The sequence below is a fragment of the Daucus carota genome, chromosome 9 (genome assembly GCF_001625215.2).
Source record: "Daucus carota subsp. sativus chromosome 9, DH1 v3.0, whole genome shotgun sequence".
Taxonomy (NCBI): Eukaryota; Viridiplantae; Streptophyta; class Magnoliopsida; order Apiales; family Apiaceae; genus Daucus; species Daucus carota.
This window is the reverse complement of record NC_030389.2, coordinates 44096787-44118100: the sequence shown is the minus strand read 5'-3', so window position 1 is coordinate 44118100 and position 21314 is coordinate 44096787. Positions and strand designations below refer to the sequence as shown.

At 36.4% G+C, this 21314-nt stretch overlaps 1 protein-coding gene and 1 long non-coding RNA gene across 3 annotated transcripts; both read left to right on the top strand.

Annotated features, from left to right (window-relative positions):
• The first annotated feature begins 1028 nt into the window (after window positions 1–1028).
• LOC108202405 (uncharacterized) lies at window positions 1029–4290 on the top strand. Of its 2 annotated transcripts, XR_010287441.1 has the most exons (4): window positions 1029–1165; window positions 1398–1998; window positions 2858–2971; window positions 3441–4290. It is a non-coding gene; the product is annotated as an uncharacterized LOC108202405 (long non-coding RNA). The 2 variants fall into 2 exon arrangements; XR_001803103.2 differs by having other exon boundaries at window positions 2858–4290.
• Window positions 4291–17012: 12722 nt separating this feature from the next.
• Window positions 17013–20233, top strand: LOC108200314 (cyclic dof factor 1). Its single transcript, XM_017368424.2, has 2 exons — window positions 17013–17339; window positions 18509–20233. Exons 1-2 carry the CDS (start codon window positions 17235–17237, stop codon window positions 19862–19864), a joined length of 1461 nt encoding a protein of 486 aa, XP_017223913.1. The 5' UTR covers window positions 17013–17234; the 3' UTR covers window positions 19865–20233.
• The last annotated feature ends 1081 nt before the right edge of the window (window positions 20234–21314 follow it).

Below are 21314 nucleotides of genomic sequence, written 5' to 3'. Positions count from 1 at the left end.
TTGTTTTAGACCTCAATGATTGATCTCCAGAGAAATTGCCATCTCAGTGCCTTACATTCAGTATTTCAGTTATTCTGCTGCAATATTAAAAATAAAACGGATTCTTGAACCCCCTTCACGCTCATGTCATGTCGAGGTACTGTGGAAGAAAAAACTGCATAATTTCAATAGTTTGAAAGTAAGAAAGAACAATATCATTGATCAAGATTCCGGAACAGTTAAACTATCCTCATTAATCGATAGTTCAGAACTAAGTTCATTGGATCCAAGAGAATCAGGGTGTCTGAAATAATTGATCCTTCTGATGTTTTGTGCAATACTTTTTTATTTTAAAATTTTTACATATTGGAAACTTTTGACTTGAAAGAGGATTATACCATTCACTTAGTTGATGCTTCTTGGCTGTACTAATATTCCCTACTGGCAACCTAACACTTGAAATTCAAACAAGAATATAACTGTTAACAAATTCTACACTATATGTGGCCCAAATGTTTGAAAAACAAGCAAAGAATTGTTATTAGGCCAACTTTTTCTATGAACAACTGCTGTACTTAAGCCCTTTCTTGTTTTGAAATATTCGACGAGGTAAAGGAGATTCCAGGATGATGCCAAGTGACCCCCTGGTGTTTTCGATCAGTATCAGAAGGTCCCGTGAATCGAAAGTCACAAAAAAAAAATTCCCTAATCAATTATTATTCCATTAGGGACCCATATAAGAGGAGATCTACTGAGAAATCTAAAAGCACAGAAAGAGGATGAGAAGAATATGGCCCAAGGAATCAAGTAAAGGGAAACAAAAGGAACTAGTCACTATCCCGCGGTGCATAATTGAGATCTACGCTAGCAAAATTACTTAGAAAACAGAGTTGCTTACTGAAAATGATGAGCGCAATACGTCACTTGTCAAATTCTTATTCCAAATCATACGAATAAGAGCATGTTTAACGCGGAAAGTGTGGTTTAACAGTTACAAAAATCAACACTAAAAGCATGCAGATGCAGATGAGAATGAGATGCATGTTTCTGATTAGTTAACAATGTTTCTTTCGTCTACAGGATAAATTTGGTGGCTTCCACGTATGCATCGCAAGCTGTTTCCTGCAAAATTTCTGCAGACAGAATGAAACAAGGCAATTACAGACTCACAGTTGGCAGAAACTAAGTAATGTTACTTTTCACCTTGTTCCATGAAATTACTATACATTTTCACATTGAATGTCCTCATTAAAAGTACCAAACAGCCTTACAAACTTTCATGCTGTCAATTATTAGAATCATAATCATGATAATCTGAAGTGACATGATTTGTTTTTGTGTGTGAATCCAGTTGGAGCACATACACACAGTAGCTTTATTTCTGGCGAAGCCTAACCATTGCCATATTTCAATTTCAGCAACAACACTCGCGTGCACATATTACCCTTGATTCGGGAAGGATGACTGCATAGACAGAAAAGATTAATTTCTTGGAGATTCCTCATGTTTTCCATCCTTTTTTTTCGTCAAGGTTCATTGCATGCCTAGGCCTGAAACCGTAACCAGAAAAAAGAGGCAAAAATTGGCCTGCAGTGTCAGATTCGCTATCTGTTATGTATTAAAGACTAGGATAAGAAAATGACTGACACTAGCTAATCTCGTGCAAATGCTGCAATCAAGCACCATGTTCACAATAAAGTTGAATAACTAAACACTTCATGGAAAAGAATTAGTGATGCCATCTTTTCCAAACCATCACTGTGGCCGAATAAGTGTAATCAGAGAATGGAATATCATGTCAACTTCCTGAAACTGTTATCCGTGCCATTTTACCAAGGACAAAGTACAATGTCTTAGGATCTTTTTCAGGCAAGGGGAAGGTAAAACTACAGTTTTGTTTGCGATTTTCGGTTAAAACCACAGTTGTCTGTTCATAAATCTGTTCTCCACAGCAAGCAGAGGTGAAAAAGTAAAGTAAATGCCTGATAAGTGGGTGCTATGATTGCTGTCTTCCTTAAGGTAATAGATGCTGCACTCACTTCTGTAGTGATGTCCAATGACTATATTTCATACCAGAACATTTTTGTTTAGTAATTCTGAATGTAGAGACAAAATATAATCATGCAATAATATTCCCCAGAATAATTGTAAATGTTCTGTTATGTTCTGGTCTTATCAATGCATCAAACCTTCATATTTACAAAAACATATATTTTAACTTATAAGCCTCAAATTTTGATTGTAACCATTTGGACCCTTCCCATCACTATTAAAGTTTTCGGGTTGAAGTGTGCATTGATAAAGAGTTTTAGTTGTTCAAAGGGTTACCTTTAAGGGTTCGAACTTTTCTTCTCTGTCCTTTGAACTTGATGAACCTCAAATGTTAGGTTTGCATGTTAGCTTCAGAGATTAAGACCATCTAAAATCTGTTTATAGATCTGAGCAACTACTAACACCCAAAACTCGTATATTATCTTAGATCTTGTACTAAAATCATAGCGATTAGAACGACCATGCATATATTTTAGTACTGGCACCAGACCACTAGTACAGTAGTACTTCTTGCTTTGTTGCCAAGAGAAACTTCTATTGCCGCCATCAGTACTAAAATCAACAACCTACAGCGAATACAATGACATCAGTAAACAAACTTAAAGCAATGCTTTGGTCCAAACAGATATCCTTGTACAGTAAAAGTAAGCATAATATATATTAGGCTCTTAATCAACGTTGTAAAGGAAGTAATATTTTCCACAAGTGGATGCCAGCAGAAATCACTAGAAAGTAAGCATATTATTTGTACTTATATCAACAGACATTCTAATTATGTGATTAACTTCTTGACGGAATCTAATATAACAAAATTATGTGATAACAGATTAACCCTGTTCTTCAATCCTCAGTGACCTTGAAATCCAATGCAGTTCACTAACCAATGCAATCTGCACTTTCGTATCTGTCCTTAGGACATGGAATTCATCAAAATGGTCAGGTGAGTCAGGTATATCAACATAGTAGCTATTTGCCTTAACAATATGCTACAGAAGACATAAACTACATTTTTCTCACAGCAAATTACAAAAACTACATCACATGTTTTTTAGTTTTAGTTCTCAGCTTGAGAAAGTAACTGGAAATACCATGAACAGCAAATTGATTTAATTATACTCTTCGAGTTAGAAAGAACGCAAAAACCAGTATGATTAACCAAATAAGGACTCTAGTTTTATTATGCCAGAGATTAAAGTTGAAAACAATTACACGTAGAAATAAAATTATCTTCCACTACTTGTGTGCTTTATTGCTGATTTTCAGATACAAATCTATCCTTTATTTAGTTTTAAGTTGAGAAATAAGGCAAGAACAGCGGATAGGAAACCAGATGCATATTGCATTACACAAATGCGAGGAAAACAAGAATAGTATATCTTATCCGCATCTGATCTATTTCTGTGATGTAGCTACGTAGTTTAATGAAGAAGAACAGAAAGAAGACGGTGGCCTTCTCGTGGTATTGCTTAGAGAATGGAGCTATGGAATTCACTATAAACTATCTATTGCAAAATAGAAAAGCATATCCAAAAATTCTTGAGTTGAAATAAAAAGGTTGTGCAAAATTAACATTGTAACTCAGCGGTTTTGATGCAATCTTTATTTATCTATAATCTTCAAGCATGTCAATCTTAACTGATCTCCACACTTTTTAGCCTAAGTAATATTCTGCTCTTTGTTGAGCAAAGAGCACAAGTTCACAAGAATCGTAGCAGGCAGAATGCTTTAACAGATCCTAATTCCTAACTATTTATCTATTATGTTCAAGAATATCCATTTTCAGTGATCTCCACATAGCCAAAGTAAATATTCTGCCCCACTCAAACCTAAAACCTTAAGGTACGACTGAGGCTTACCAGAATCATATATTATATTCCAACGTTGAGGATGTGAATGCCAACTGGTAAAATCTACAGGGAGGTTTCAGAAGGGGTAAGAAGCTATAAGGTTTCTCAAAGCGGAGGTGCTCAGTTGCTTGATACTATTGAGGCTTAGTTGCAGAATTATAACCAGCAAGAAACTATGAGGGTTGTCAAAAGGAGGCCCAGTTACTATTTTTGTGGCTTAGTTAGAAACTATAGTGGTCTCAGAAGGAGTTATTGTGGTCGATTTAATTAAGTGATACAAAATTTTTGTTGATATTGTATTGATTTAACAAATTTTTAATTGAATACTATGTTCTGTCCAGATAAATTATCCTTTGAAGCATTCTGAAGTGGGTTTGGTTCCTACACTAGAGAGGAACTGAAAATAAATTACTAGGAGGAAATTCAGATCCGATTTTAGCATCTTATCAACTGTAGAAAAGGGAAACAACGAGACTCGTGAATCGTGATCATAATCTGTAAAATATACAGTCCTCTATCAAGGCACTAAACTGTGTATGTACCCAAAAATAGCTCAGCTGGTAGAGCAGAGGACTGAAAATCCTCGTGTCACCAGTTCAAATCTGGTTACAGATATTTCTCAGCAAACCGAACTGGGAAATCTGCATAATTATAAATTCACAAATGCTAAAAGACAAAAGTCCAATGCAGTTTACAAATGAAGGCAAGCTACACTGTGTTCAATTCTTTTGACAGGAATTTACCATAACAGTTTGTTGAGTCATGAATCACGATGGCTGACAATATGCTAGAGTTGATAGAAACTAAAATTTGAACACAAAATCTACTATAAACCAAAAAGTCTGGTTTTTTTAGCTAAGAGAAGATACTTAGACACGAGCAAAATGACATATTTGACAGCCTTGATCAGGTTATTGATGAGTTCTGTTTACCAATCCAGCTTTCATTAGTTAGTTTATGTGAATTCATATAGGCAAGAACGGTGACCTGCTTACAGTTGCAGTTCTTTGCTCAATAAGCAAGCCTTCGGTAGCATTCAATGACAAATAACAAATAGACAACAACCATAAAGATCAAGATAGCAAGATGCCCACATTAACCTCCTTTTTGTTTCCCAAAAGAATATGCTGCAGGTCCCTCATCAAGCTCCCATACACATTCATAATGAGGCGTTCACGATGTGTCAAGAGGCAATTACATACAGAATGACAGATGGAAAATGCTTCATTAATTGCATCTGGGACGCTCTATTAGGCCTTTAGGGGTCGAATCTGGGACTTGTACGTAGCATTACTTCTGAAATTTAGTCCAGTGAATCAAAAAATCCAAATGTTTAATACTAGCAACCTAGCATTTCCCAAATGCAGAGGGAAAAAATATAGTGCCACAGAGTACTTATCCATATCTTGTGGCTAATGAAAATCCAGACAAAGAACACGATGCTTTTCTTGTGTCATTGCTAAGAGGAATGAAGCGATGGCCTTCACTCTTAATAATCCGACAAGAATTCTCCTTAATAATATTACAACTCTTAGGGTATGATTTAACAGTTCTTTGTTCTGTCTTCCTATCAGTTTACAGAACAGAGAAAATGATTCGCAACTGGCAGGCAACTATCCCTTATATTCAATCACATCATTTTTCATCGATATCTGTTGGCCTGATAATCTGGTATTCTGAATTGAGTGCGAAGCACAACCATAAGGCTCGTGAGGAAGTGGAGAACACTGATTCATGCAGCCAGCACCAACTAGTTTGTGCATTGATAAGGTGACTTGACAAGAATTATTGGCAAACCATACCCTTATGTGTTTCCACGAATTTACAATACCGACATAGTACATTTGGCAAAAACAGTCCTGCAAGAGTTTTATCCGGAAACAGAATCCGTGTTTCCCGTAAGTCAGAGATCTGATACCATGTTAAGAGTCTGGTCATCTAAAATCTTTAAAATCTTAACGTGTTAGAGGAAGGTCTCAAATGAATCTTATACTATATTTCAACACTCCATTCACTCGAAATTTCATTTTTTAGGTTGATGAATGGATCACAGAGGAATCTATAACAACGACTTATCATCTATCACCCCGGATCATGGGTTCCCCGAGATCTATCATATACTACTAATCTGTAAGAAATACTAACAAACACAAATTTGGAGCTTAGTGAACGTCAAATATACTTATCTCATTCTTGTGGACCAAATTAATTACGTATTATTTTGTAGAGTTTATTGCATTTCGCACCCCCCTGGATTTCCGAAAAAGCACTTTATGGCGTATACTTTGTATAATTGCAGCGTGCACCCCTCTCGTTTGAAAAGCGCGGCATTTGGAACCCTTCCCACCCATTTCTGTTAATATTGACTGGCTTTGACCAGTTAACGTTAAAATTTAAGGGTATTGATGACCATTCACCCTTTAACTCTTGTTTAATAATTAAATTAAAAAAACTTACCGTAAAATCCCTAATTCCCTCCAATTCCCTCATCCCCCCTTAACACCGTTCCGTATTCCTCACACCACTACACCAGTACAAGCTTACTCACACCACAATCTCGTAAACCTAAAATCAATAACGAACGACGATGAGAGGGCGATTAAGGAGTACTTCAGGCGTAAATGATGCAGGAGGGCTGAAAGCGATGGACGATGCTGGTTCAGGCGCATTTGCTGGTGGAAGTGATGAAATCCCGGCTTATGGTGGTAAGCACGATCTTCGTCTCTCACATATGCTTGCTTTAATTGTGTTTATATGGCATTCGTACTGAGTTGGATATATTTCATGCATGTTGTCTTTTTGTGGTATCTAGGGTTTTGTTTTTATATATGTTTGTGGTCCCATTGATGTGAATCTGTTCGATTAATTAAAGTAGTGTGGTCCCCTTGTTGTTTAAAGCTTGAGAAAACAATTTTTGTATGCAGATATGAGTCCATACTTTTCGATTAAACTACACTATGGTGGTCAGTTTAACTCTGAATTTTCTGAATATGTTGGGGGTGATATTGCATATTTTGACATGTGTTCTGTGGAGGGTTTGTGTTTGTTTGAAATTGAAGCTATGGTTAGGGAGGTTGGTTGTAGCACTGATAGTATGGACCTCTGGTTTTTGCTTAATGAATTAGAGTTTGCAGCAGCTAACATCATGCCAATTGAAACTGAAAGGGACCTTGACCTACTTAAAACCTTGGTAGAGAGCAATTACAAATTAGTTAGGCTGTATTTAACCCCTAATGGCCCTGGTTTAGATGGTGAAAATTGGGATATTTCATTTAGTCAATTGGCTATAGATCAGAGGATACAGAGGATAGAGGACATTAGAGTTGAAGTTGGAGAAGCTCTGAATGAGGTGGATGAGGAAGGTGTAGATGAGGATGAAGAGGAAAAACAAAGTTTCCATGGTGACAGTTCCAACATGGATTCTAGTGAGAGTGACTGTCCTAAGCCTAAAAAGAAGAGGAGGGTGCCTCCACCTAATCCACCATATAGAGCTAGAAAGAGAGGTAGGTATTCAATGTTGAGGGGGCTCTTTAAGAATACAGAAGAAACACCAGTTGTTCTTGATGAAGAAGGTAATGATTTGACACCAAAAACTGTGAAGAGGAACACCAGTGAAGGTAAGAGCAGCCAGAGACCTATTGAAAGGAAGCAACATATTGAAGACAAACTGAGCCAGAGTCAAAGAAAACCTAGGGAGAAGACTGTGATTACTGAGATAAAGGCAAAAGAGAAGAAGACTGAGAACAAGGCAAAAGAGAAGGCACTGAGAACAAGTCAGAAGACTGTGAGCCAGAGTAAACTGAGTGAAGAAAAGAGGAAAACAAGGCAGAAGAGTGTGGTTTCTGAGGGTAATGTTGGTGCAGAGCAAGGTGGTGAAGAGAAGTTGAGTCAGAGTGAAAAGAAGAAGAGTGGTGAGGTGAAATTGAGACAGAGTCAGAGAATTAGGGAGAAGAGCAATGAAGACAAGGGCAGCCAGAGAACAGCTAGCCAGAAGAGCATTGGAGGAGGCTTGAGGAAGAGCCAGAGATTACAAAAGGAGAAGAATTCAGAAGTGAACTTGAGCAAAAAGGGGGGGCCTAAGTTGACTGAGAAATCAAGCAAAAGTGGGACTTCAAAAGTGGAAATGGAGAATGAGGAAGAAGATGTTGAAAATCAAGCAAAAGCAGAGGAAGAAGATGATAGCTCTAGCTCAGAGAGTTCATATGACAGCAATGTTGAGAGGATGGCTGTCTCTTCTTGTGATGAGGATGACTCCACCTACCCAGAATTTAATGAGTATATTGATATGGAGAATCCTCAGTTCAGGATGGGCATGGTTTTTAGCAGTGCTGCAGTATTTAGGGAAGCAGTGAGACAACATGCAATTACACAACAAAGAGGCATAAGATTGAAGAAAAATCATTCTGACAAAATCAAGTGGGTATGCTCAGATGGCTGTGACTGGAAGTGTTATGGCATAAAACAGCAGAGATCAAGTAATATTCAGATCAAGACAATATGCAACACACACACATGTAGCCCTACATGGGTGCAGAAACAGATCAATTCCAGTTGGTTGGCCAGGTCATATGAGCATGAGGTGAGGATGAACCCTAGCTGGCCTTTGCAGGCATTTCATGCAAAGTTGGTGAATGATCTCAAGTGCAATATCTCTGAGACAATGGCATACAGAGCTTTGAGAAAGGCCAAAGAAACCATTATAGGAAAGCATGAAGAAGAATTCAAAAAGCTATACTTGTATGCTAATGAAGTGAAGAAAGTAATGCCAACCTCCACAATCAAGTTGATGACAGAACCAGCTGGTAATGGGCTTGAAGAAAGGAGATTCAAGAGGTTCTATGTCATGTTGGGGCCCCTGAAAGAAGGGTTTCTTGAAGGTTGCAGGCCCCTAATTGGCTTAGATGGTTGCCATCTAAAAGGCCCTTTTGGGGGTATTCTGTTGACTGCAGTGGCTACAGATCCCAATGAGGGGATGTACCCCCTTGCTTGGGCACATGTGGAAGCTGAGAACAACAGCAGCTGGGACTGGTTTTTAGGATTAATAAAGGCAGATTTGAGTATAGAAAACAGTGGGACTTACACATTTATCTCAGATAGGCAGAAGGTAATTCTCTATACTTATACTCTTTTACTTTTTTATTCATATATTTTGAATGTGATCCTCATTTCTGCTATCTGTACTTGTAGGGCCTGGTAAATGCACTTGAGACACATTTCCCACAAGCTGAAATCAGATTCTGTGTCATGCACTTATACAGCAACATGAAAAAGGAGTTTAAGGGACTTGGAGTTGCTAGACAGATGTGGATGGCTGCACGCTCAACTACAGACTACTTTTTCAACTTGAACATGGAGAATTTGAAAAAGGTATGCTCCTAATTTTGTTATATTGCTATTTTTAAATGCTCCTAATTTAGTTGAAATGCTCCTAATTTGTTAATGCTCCAAATTTGTTAATGCTCCAAATCTTTTTATTTTCACAGCTAAATAAAAAAGCTTATGATTGGTTGGCTGCCAAGCCTAGGTCTCAATGGTCTAGGTCAGGTTTTAGAGAAGTGTGCAAATCAGATGTCTTTGTCAACAACAACTGTGAGGTGTTTAACAATGCCATCAACAAATTTAGAGATAATGGAATTATAACCATGTTCAAGAATATCCACAAGACAGCCATGGTGAGGATTCAGAAAAGGAAGACTAAAATGGAGAAAGTCAAAACAAAATTCTGCACAAAGACAATGAAAAAACTGAATGTGTAAGTACTATTTGGTGGGATTTATGTAGGTGGTAATTGACTTAAAAATTTGAAGTTTAATGCCAAAAATTACCTTTTATGTAGGGCAATTAAAGAAGCATCCAAAGCAGTTCCTGTTTGGAATGGAGGAGATAAATATCATGTCACCATGTCAGCTGGAGGACATGAGGTGGTGGTGGACTTGAACCAAAGAAGATGTGCCTGCAGGAAGTGGCAGCTGACTGGAATACCTTGCTTCCATGCTGTGGCTTGTATTCACTTCCAGAAGTTGGACCCCATGGATTTTATTCATGAATGCTATACTAGAGAAAGATATTTGCAGGTCTACAATCACATTTTGGAGCCCATTAGTGGGGAGCAATATTGGGAACACACTGAGCAGGAGGCCCCTTTGCCACCAATAAAGAAAGTTGCTCCTGGCAGGCCCAAGAAAAAAAGGGAGAAAAAAAATGATGTGGTCCAGCCCAGAGAAGATAATCCACAGATCATGAAGAGAAAAGGAACTAGTCTTAGGTGCTCCAACTGTGGTGAGTGGGAGCACAATGTCAGAAGCTGCACCAAAGAGGTATAATAACATATCTCCCTCCATAATTTATCATGCACATCTTGCTTGCAGCTAATAAGATTTGTTTTGCCTAACAGAAGACTGGTCAGAGCAAAAAAGAAGATCCCTTCAAGTGGAGAGAAACAAGAACCAGATGCAACTACTGCAAGGAACTTGGACACAATGCCAGATCTTGCACTGCTAAGGTACATTTTAACCCTGATTTTTCCTGCAACTTTTGTGAGTATTGAGTTTTTCCATGAGATCTAAGGTGTTGTGTGGTTGTCATTTGTCCTGTAGAAACTTGATACAGAGAAAAAGATGCAGGAAGATGAAGAAAATGGAGAAACTCTGCAGCAAAAGCTAGATGACCTACAAAAAGCGCAAAATGAGATGTTTGCCAGCCAAGATTCAGAGACTAAGAAATCACCTAGGTTCAAGATACTTGCCGGAAGATCTCCCAGATCCAGCCCAATCAAAGATGGCAAACAGCTGCTCGTTCATGGAGGTATTGTCAAACCTTTCAAACCACCAGCAAAAACAGGCCCCTCAGGAGTTGAGTACTTCGAAAGAGATGGTCAGAAATACACAACTCTTAAGCAGTTGCAGGGAGCATCAAGGAAGAACAAGGGACCCATGGTCCCATGGTATTGACACTATATTTGCTACTTGGATTGTTTTCGTTCAGAAACAACTAGGGTCTTTTGAGAATTGCTCTGTTTCATTTACTTTTGAGAAATGGTCTGTTTCTTTTTGTTGAGCAATATCTTTTGTTGTTGGCCGCTTCAAAACTTGAATGTCTTTTGGTTGGTTGTATCTGATCCTAAACATTAAGAGCAAAACATTTATGCTATCCAGCTGCTTTTATGCTATTGATTGAGTTTGGTTAGCATTTATACTTGCTTTCTACTTCAATTTGTTTTCTGCTTTTACTTCTCTCTTCATCTGTTTTATTGTAGCATCTGTCCTCATATGTGCTATGCCTCTCAAACACAAAACAAACATGAGAGACGCATTAAGAGAATTCATTTCAAACCAATACAATACACCGTTCATCAAACATTACTCAATGAAACTACTTAAATCGAAGATAATGACATGAACAACTACCTACCAACCTAGTCATCTACTTCAACATCTTGGATCTTGCAGAAACTATACAAAATTATTGCAATCCAGGTGACAATCAACAAAGTAAGTGCAACATTGCAACCGCACTTCTCATCTTTAGATCCTTTTAGGTACTCCATGTCCCTTTCACCCACGAAACCCCTTCTCCCTGCCTCGGAACATGCCAAATGACCTCCGATCTGTTCCAAACCAAATCCAATTCTCTTGCACTCAACTTGTTTTGTTTGTGCTTCGAGCTTATTAATTTTTCTCAACAACCCAGGGATTATTGCTCTTGCACGCTCACAAAGCGGCTCATCCAACCACCGGAAAAAACGACATCTTTCACAAGAAACAAACCGCCGGCCTGCATTTAAATCAGTCCAAGCAGTTTTTGTTGCCAACCAATTACCACAAAGACATCTTTCAGCCATTATCGATGAAAAAGTAAATAAAGAAGAGAAGAAGAGAAGAAGGGATAAGAACAGAAGAGATGAGATGGGAGAGAGACAAATAAAAATTATTTACTACATGTGTATATATACAACTGAGGGGTAACGGTACTTTTACTGTGTTGGAAATGGGTCAAATGCCCCTCAGTTAACGGTCTTCAGTAAACTTAACGGTTCAATGACGGAAGGGTTCCAAATGCCGCGCTTTTCAAACGAGAGGGGTGCACGCTGCAATTATACAAAGTATACGCCATAAAGTGCTTTTTCGGAAATCCAGGGGGGTGCAAAATGCAATAAACTCTATTTTGTATTAATGGGTGGAGTTTAGTAAAGAGGCTGAAGAGTCAGAAATTTCCACCTAGCGATCTTTTCCATTTACATTCTATAATGTCTTCACCACTTCATCAGTTGCTATCACCTGTTCCCAGTCTCATCACAACAAACTTAAGAAAAAGAAAGAAAAAGAAACCCCCCTTTCGAAGACCATCTGTACAAATGTTATAAATTTATGCCACTCATTTCTCGACTAACAGGTGCGTTCCGACTGGAACCCTTGACTTCTTAAAAATATATACGTTCAACTAATGAGTCTGTTTGTCTCCTGACTTATTGGTGTTCAGGATTGTTTGTGATTTTAAGTTGAAAAATATTTGACATTGGGCAAAATAGACCTGACAAATTGTTTGTGTATATTGTATTTTCATATTTCGTGTACTTAATCATATTCGATCTATTTAAAATTCGTGTAGGTAATCGTAAATCATATCCATTTCGAAACGTGTCAGGCACGCTTTGTGTATTTTTCATGTAATAAGTGTAAAAATATATTTAACTGTCACAAGACTCACATTTACACACCTCACAATTTAGGAGGTCATATTTCAAAATAATAAATTATATTTTTATATACAATATATGTTATAAAAATTAAATACTGAATTTTGATTATATTATATAATGTATATTTATTTATTTATTTATTCATTTATCACGTGTCGTGTATACGAGGGGTAAACGCAAAATCGACATTACATCTTTGTCGTATATTTCGTGTTCGTGTATTTTTCATGTCTTGTATTTAAAATGTAAACACAAACACTAAATTTTCATGTTGGTTTGGTGTCGTTTTAAAAAATCGTCAGATTTAGACAAAAGATTCAAGCGATAAACAATGAATAAAAGGTTAATATTTAAATTTTTATTAAGAATATTTTTTTAAAAAATAAGTTATAAAATAATATTTTATAGGAGAATAAAAGTCCATATTATATCGAGTCTCCGTCCGTCTATGTATCCAAATTTCCCTCGATGTATCCAAATTCATGTGCACAAAGAGAGTGGATTTTTTTTATTTTTTGCTAAATAAGAGAGAGTGTATTTTTTAATCTCTTCTGTTTCCAAGTCTACGAAGAATATTAACCTAAGTAGTTACATCATGCACCCTGACAAGTCGAGACTCTGTCTGCTACAATTTTCCTGACCACTTAAATATTTAGCGTGTTCCATAGACATACTTAACTCCAGCCTCCAGGCTTGAGGTGAATGAATCCAAAATTGTACTAACAAATTCGGTTATTGGGCTAGGTAAACAAAAGATCTGTACCTAATTGTGGAAGTTAGGAAAGATGGTGCAGGGCTTTCAGCCAAGTACTCCTCTGACTTGTCCTAATTCTGCAGTGAACATTAGGCTAGAATTTTGTGCTATCTGCAAGTTCCTTTTCTGTACAAGGTTGAAGGTTTTTGTGACTTTGTGTAAGATGAGGTTAAGGTTTGTCCAGGTATGTTTTAAACTTTATACTCCTTCGAGTACCGGCAGGGTTGGACACGCATTTTAAATATTTTATAAGATATAATTTTATAAATTATTTTTTTTCAAAAACACATTTTCTAGAAACAAGTTATGAAACTAAATAAGAATAGTTAAATATTTTATAAAGATTTTTTCTACAAACAAATGGTTTTATTAAGATAAATCACATAATAAAACCAGCACCGAAACCCAGCAGACACAATATCACCACTTATCAATTATAACCTTTTTTTTTTTTTGAAAGACTTGTCAATTATAACCTGATTATGAAATAAAAAATGAGCTAAATATATAAATAATTATTTTGTTTTCACATCACTTAACATATTTAATATCCAAATTTTTTAGTCTAAAAAAAATATTATAATAATATCTCGAATAATTCAATTTATTATAAAATTAATAATATGATAATTGATCTTCACATAATTATAGTATTATATTATCTGCAACCCAATTTACTAACAACTATGTAGTCTGAATGTCTGGTCATACAAAATTATACAAAAACATGTACCGGCATAGAAATAATACAAAAATACTATTAAAATATGTGAGGTCAATTACAAACACCTTCAAAAAAGGGAATATAGTGGAAAAAGGAGAAAGTAAAGGCAAAAAGAAAGGAAAGTGATAGCTAAATAAAAAAATAAGAAAAAATAGTTGGATAAGAAGAAGTAAAAGATATGATGGTCCCTCAAAGCTTATCAACAACCATGTAAAAGTCCACGTGTCAAGCAACAAAGAAGATAGATTTAGAACACTAGATATACACATACATATAATACTAGATTCTAATATCGCATTTAAAAACACACGGCCCTCTGTTGTTTCGAGGGGACACATGTCGGATTACTGTGAGCTGGTGAAATGAACGGCAGGTGATTTTAGTCAGACCCGATGTTTCTTTTTATTACATGTGGGCCCCACCCGCCCATAATCTTAGTTGTTCGTTGCTTAGCTGGCAGGTGTGCCTCGGAGTGTATTTATTGTTTGATCACAGCCGCCTTCTGGTCACGTGAGGTTGTCACAGGCACGTGAGTAAATAGTGAGATTTTCATGATCATAGGATTTCCTTTTTATGGGGCCGTTTGGGCAAGCTTAAAAGAAGTGACTTCTTACTTAAACTAGAGAAGTGGAGCAGAAGTGAGAAGTAAATAAGTTAATAAAGTGTTTGGAAGAGAAGCAGAAGCTGTGAGACAAAAGCTAACATTCTCAGCTTTTTAAAAGTGCTTCTACTTCTTTACACAAACGGGTCAAAAGAAGCAGAAGCCAGAAGCAGCTTCTGCTTCCGTTAAACAAACAGGCCCTATATCTCCTTCTTTCCATTTATTTACAATTATTTTATATGCTTAGAGCATCCCAACGGCGTTGGCTATAATTGTTGGCTAAATGGGACCTGTAAAATATTATGTAAAATTTGCTAAACTCGTAAGACATTTTGCTTCAATGGTATTGACTATATTAGTTGGTTATAATTTAAAATTAGTATGTTATTAATATTTTAGATTGTTAAATAGAATATATTAGTTCAATATGGTAATAAATGATGTGCAATCTTTCTACAGATTTCTTAGAGGTTCGACAAATTTAGCCATCCATAAGAGGTTGGCTAAAATTATCGACCAACAGCTGAGTATGGTTGGAGTATGAGTTTTTCGAGCTGTTGGCGAAAATTTTTTAATTTTAGTATACCAACTCACCTTTAGCCAAGGATTTTGAATGGTTGAAATTGTTCTTAGCATATATCCAAAAAAAATTAAATATTCAAATGTAGCCAGCATATGGCTTAAAAATTCATCCAAGATTAGTGATATTTCGTATCTTGAAAAAATGGAGGCGCATATTTTGAATAATGTTCAAAATTAGAAGTGTTGGATGTGGATTATAAATGATTAAGTAAAATTTGTCCATAAATTTTGTTGGATTTTTTTTTCTAACATATTCTAGATTGTTTTAAAACTCGTCTAGATGTACGGTAAAAATAATAATTATGTGATACATATATGATTTAAAATGAGTCATGATATAGAAAAATCCATCACTTATTAATATTGTTAAATATTTTGAATTAAATCATATATATATTTTTGGTATGACGTGGTAATATTAACGGGGATGAATGAGAAGATGCAACTAATGTGAATATAGTAGGATTCATTGAAACGTTAATGCAAAAAGCAAGAAGGTGTGGTTAATGTGAATACATAAAGGGTCCATCTCATTTATCACATGACCTGTGGGTTAATGTTACCCAGAAGATGTGATTAATGTGAATACAAGAAGCCCATCTCAAACAGTTATAACTAGTATCTAACACTCCTTTAGAAATTTTTAAATAAAGAAACAAAAACACTCCGTCAATATTATCAACAGAAAAATCATCTATATTCACGACACATATATATAAATACTATATCTTTTGTTATTAGGTTTGTGTTTTTTAGTTTTATATCAACAGAAAGATCATCCATATTTATATTTTTTGCTTCTTCATTAAAATAAAATTGCCCGCCAATAGTATATTAGTTAGTGATCCCGATTAGGAAAATGAATAACCGTCTGTATAATTTTATGTTCGGAAATCTAGGTCAGAAGCAGACTTACGTCAACCGCTCTTGCACTGAAGATGAACGGAAGCTGTGCGATTTGTCGAAGCCGTGAGATGTAAAAAAATACATCAATGAATCTCCTGCTCCAAGTATTATTTCTTATAAATTTAATTTTGTCAAATATTTTTAACCAACACAGGCACACAGAGCTGGAGATTGCTATAATGTAATTATGTGCATTGCTATAACGTAATTATGTGCATGTTTGGCAAACAAGGCTTCTGATTTCTTTTGCCAAGAAGACGACTTCTAATTTTCTTGACTTGTGTAAAAAGCCAGAAGCTATAAAAAGCTGAGAATGCTAACTTTTGTTTCAGGATTTTTAATTCTTTCCCAAACAGTTTAATAACTTATAAGTTTTAATTTATTTCTCACTTCTAGTCCATTTTTTTACTTTAAGTAAAAAGCATCTTCTTAAGTTTATCCAGACGACTCCTATGATTTAAGTGCTTCAAAATTAATGGGTTTCTTGCTTTCTTATGCTTGGGTGGCGGGTGCAAATTCTTTGTTAAATTTACCGACTTGGGTGGGTTATAATTTATATTATAGCAACCCTTGTAGTTGTACCGAAAAGTAACCACAAATCAAAGTGCACATACTCAACATCTTCCAAAATCAACACATGAGAGGACTCCAATACTTTAATGTTCTCCCAAATAATCTAAACAAAACTAAACGAATAAAATACAACTGGATGAGAATGGCCTAACCAAGACTTTATGACCTTTTTGACATTGAAAAAGAGTATAGAAAAAGAAGAGCCATAAGTAAAAAAAGCAAGAATCAAAAAATGAAAGCACAAAAACTCATAAAGAAAGAAAGATCTGCAAAAAGACCCCATACAAAACTTGTGGCTAAGAATCCTTTCACCTTTGCTGAGGTGTCAAGTCTCTCTCTCTCTCTCTCTCTCTCCCCTCTTAATACTTCTACTACTGCACACCAAACTAGTAGTTACAACAAGCAACTCCCACAAAAAGAAAAGAAATTTAGCAAGACTTTTCTCTGGGCTCCTTTTTATTACCCTCAAGTACAGTTCCCAAGAACTCATAATAGATTCAGGGAGATCAGGTACTAGGATGTCAGAAGGCAAGGACCCTAGTATTAAGCTCTTTGGGAAGACCATTCAGTTGCTGCTGCCTGAAGAAGATGATGATGTCTCAGTTCTTAACCATCATGAGCTGGTCAGTTCTTGTACTTCTTGTTCTTGATTTTCACTTTTTTTGTAAAAATTGTATTTTTGATTTCTGAGACTAACCCAATTTTCAGAACTTGTAGATATATGATGGGTCATGTTTTATTTGTTTAATTTCATGTTATTTGTCTGTTGATCTCTATCAACTGTGTGTGTGTGTGTGTGTTCATGAATTTAGGACAGCCTGGTATGGAGAATTAGGGTTTATTTGTTTTGCTTATGATTGATAGAAGTTTTTTGTGTGATTATGTATCTGATCATCATGATAATGTTTGATTAATTGATTAGCACTTCAATTCCCATGCTTGGATTGTTGTTTTCCCTTGTAAATCAGCTTTTGTTAGATTTGGTTGTTATGTCTTTTGATGTGCTAGATTGTGTTTCTTGCTTTTAAACATAGAGTATTAGTATATGCTTCTGTGATTGTATGCAACTCAATCTGTAGCATATAATATGCAAAAAGGTGCTGTTTTGCTATTAACAATACAGATCCAGCTGGTTTTGTCGATTTTATTTCTATTCCATAAACTCCGTATTAGACATGATAATAGATATATCCATATGTTCTTAATTTGTATTATGTTAGATTCTCGAGCACTGGTTATAATAGGAATTGAGATGATGTATAATTTTTGGAACACGAGGAGTCATAAAAAAGTTTCTTTCTTTGGCCATTCGATGTTGGAGTTAGGTTTTGTGGTAACTTCTTTTGTTGTTATTCGTAATTTGGCGGAAACAGGGTTTGAAGAAATTGAACTTTTTTTGCTTCGTCATGGATTTGCGGCGTTTTAACTTTTACATGTTTTGGCTGCGGGATTGTTTGCTGAAGTGTTTTGTTTTCTTTATAAAGTAAATATATTGCCTTGTCGGAAAACTTTAGGCAGTAAGATTGAAACATCACACATTCAGAATCTTGTGCCTCATTGTTTCCAAACTATCTCTTATCTGATTCAGCTTTGTTTTAGATGGATTAGTTTCTGAACAATCGATTTGTAATCAGTAGGTAAACTAGAATAGAGGCATGTTTTTTAGAAGAATAAAAAATCATGATTTAGGTACTCTTAATGATGAATGGGAAGTAATTTTATGCTAAAATTTAGATGTTTCTTTTATATTTGTTTTTACATCACAACTTATTATCCATGTTTTCTCATACAGGATTCAAACCGAAGTGATCCAGTAGTTTCAGAAGGAGACTTTATGAACACCAAAGAACAAGAGGAAGAAAAAGTAGCATTGATTAGCGAGGACCCAAAGACAACCAATGTTGACAAAGAAAATTCTGCCGAAGAGATGAAAAACCAGACAACATCATCAGGGATGAGTGAAGATTCTAAAACACCTAATGTCGACAAAGAAACCTCTTCTCTAGAAACAGGTGAAAAGGAAGATGCGAGTGACATGAAAAACTCTGATGGAACACTGAAAAAGCCTGACAAAATACTTCCTTGTCCAAGATGCAATAGCTTGGATACAAAATTCTGTTACTACAACAACTACAATATTAGTCAGCCTCGTCATTTCTGCAAAGGCTGTCAAAGGTATTGGACAGCTGGAGGAACAATGAGAAATGTGCCTGTTGGTTCTGGTCGTCGCAAGAATAAAAGCTCTGTGGCTTCACATTATCGTCATATATTGGTTTCAGAAGCAGTCCAAGCAGCTAGAGCTGATGTGACAAATGGGATGCACCATCCCACTGGAAGCATCCTAACGTTTGGCTCAGATTCACCTCTTTGCGAATCTATGGCCTCTTCTTTGGTCCTTGCAGAGAAATCACGAAATAGTGCTAGAAACAGATTTCATGGTCAGGAGCAAACAATTCCAATTTCTTATAAAGGTGGAGAAATTGCAGATGATCATTCAAGTGGATCTTCTAGCACAGTTTCAAATCCTACCGAGAAGGGATTCAGCGGCGGCCAAGAGTCAGTATTAACAAACAATACCCAGAGAACAGCTGCCCAAGTACCGTGCTTTCCCATGCCTCCTTGGCCTTGTCAATGGAATGCCGCTCAGTGGAGGCCTCAGACAACACAACCTGCTTTTGGCCCTTCAGGGAATCCGATATCGTATTATCCGATGCCACCTTATTGGGGTTCCACCGTACCATATACTTGGAACATGCCGTGGCTCTCTCCACAACCATCGTTGCCAGATCAATTTGCTCATATCTCCAGTCCTGAGTCTCAGACGCTGGGAAAACACTCAAGGGATGGAAGCACACTACGACCATTAAGACCGAGGAAAGAAGATACCTTGGACAAAAATGATGCTGAAAGGGGCGTGTTGGTTCCCAAGACCTTGAGGATCAATGATCCAAATGAAGCTGCTAAGAGCTCTATATGGTCAACTCTAGGTATCAAAACAGAAGATACTGATCTTGGCACCGGGGCTGGCCTATATAAGGCCTTCTTGCCGAAGGCAGCTGAGAAGAATCACATTAGGGAGACATCTCTGGCGTTGCAAGCAAATCCTGCAGCCATGTCTAGGTCGCTTAACTTCCAGGAGACCACATGAAGAGGACTGAATGTTCGTAGTTCAAGTTTTTCGAGCAAAGGCTGAAAATGGCATTGGATTTTGAAGGCTCACTTGTAAAGCGTGTTCACTTCATAGTGTTTTTACTTTGTCATAAAAGCGTGTTGGTTAGACTTTCAACTTAAATCTCCATAGAAGATCTGGCGGTACTTTCTTTTGTAGAAAGGTGCCATATCTAATATGTGAATTAGCTTCGTTTTTTCTTATTATGTGCCAGCAACTACTGATGTAGATAGATAATTAGTTGAAGACAGATGAATAAAGGTGGGGAAGAACAAAGAGATTCTGTGTTGTGCATTGAGCAAATGCACTTGAATAATTATGAATCCAAGTTCTTATATTTCTTATTGAGATTTTTTTATGTCGGTGTTGAAAGTGTTGGACTCGAAAGATCAGAGTTCCATTGCTTGTGTTCTTATGGTGAAAAACACAAAATTTTGACAGGGACCTTACGTACCCTGATACTTAGACAACAAACCGTCATTGGTGTTCGAGCTTTTCAACTTCTTGTTGTCGACAGAAGTTTCACTCTGATACTTAAACAACAGACCCTCACTGGTGTTTGAGCTCTTGAACTTCTTGTTGTCGACAAAAGTTTCACTCTGATACTTAAACAACAGACCCTCACTGTGTTTGAGCTCTTGAACTTCTTGTTGTTGACAAAAGTTTTAGAGCTCACTGGCTTGAGTTGAGTTCTTACGGTGAAAGCACAAAATTTTGACAGGACCCTTACCATGTATGTACGTAAGCATTCATTGGTATTCGAGCACTTCTACTTCTTGTTATCAAGAGGGGTATCCACTAATATCGAGTGGACTCGTCTTTGATTTATTACGATACTAGCAACTTGTGTTGATTATTTGAAGCCTTCAACTTCTTGTTGTCGATAGAAGAGGATATTTAGTAAACTCATCTTTGATATATCACGATACAACAACTTGTGTGGCTAGAAAAGAGGTATTCAGTGAACTTGTCTTTGGTATTTTATGATACAGCAAGTTGTAGTCTAATCCTTGATATATATAAAATAATTTTCCCATTCCGGCAAAAAGAACAAGGAAAAAGTTACAAGAGTATAGTCTGTCTTATCAAGAACTCCAGAAAGGAACATCAATGCATGTCTATGAACAAATTATTTTGTACTGTGTACACAGTGATCTTTGTTAACATAATGTTGATCATGTCACTTCTGCCAACACATGTTTGATGGATCCAAGAATCCACCTAGATCATTTTCAAATGTCCCTTGGATCAGTTAACAGTGGATGGTTGCTATTAAATCTGATGAAAATCACAAGTACAAATAAGTAATATCACAAATCATATTTCATTCAAAATGGGAAAATTTGACAAGCTGGGACAAATTTATCAAAGTGGGGTCTTTTTTGTAGATAAACTTGAATATAAAGTCAGAAAAGGCCAACTACCTTTC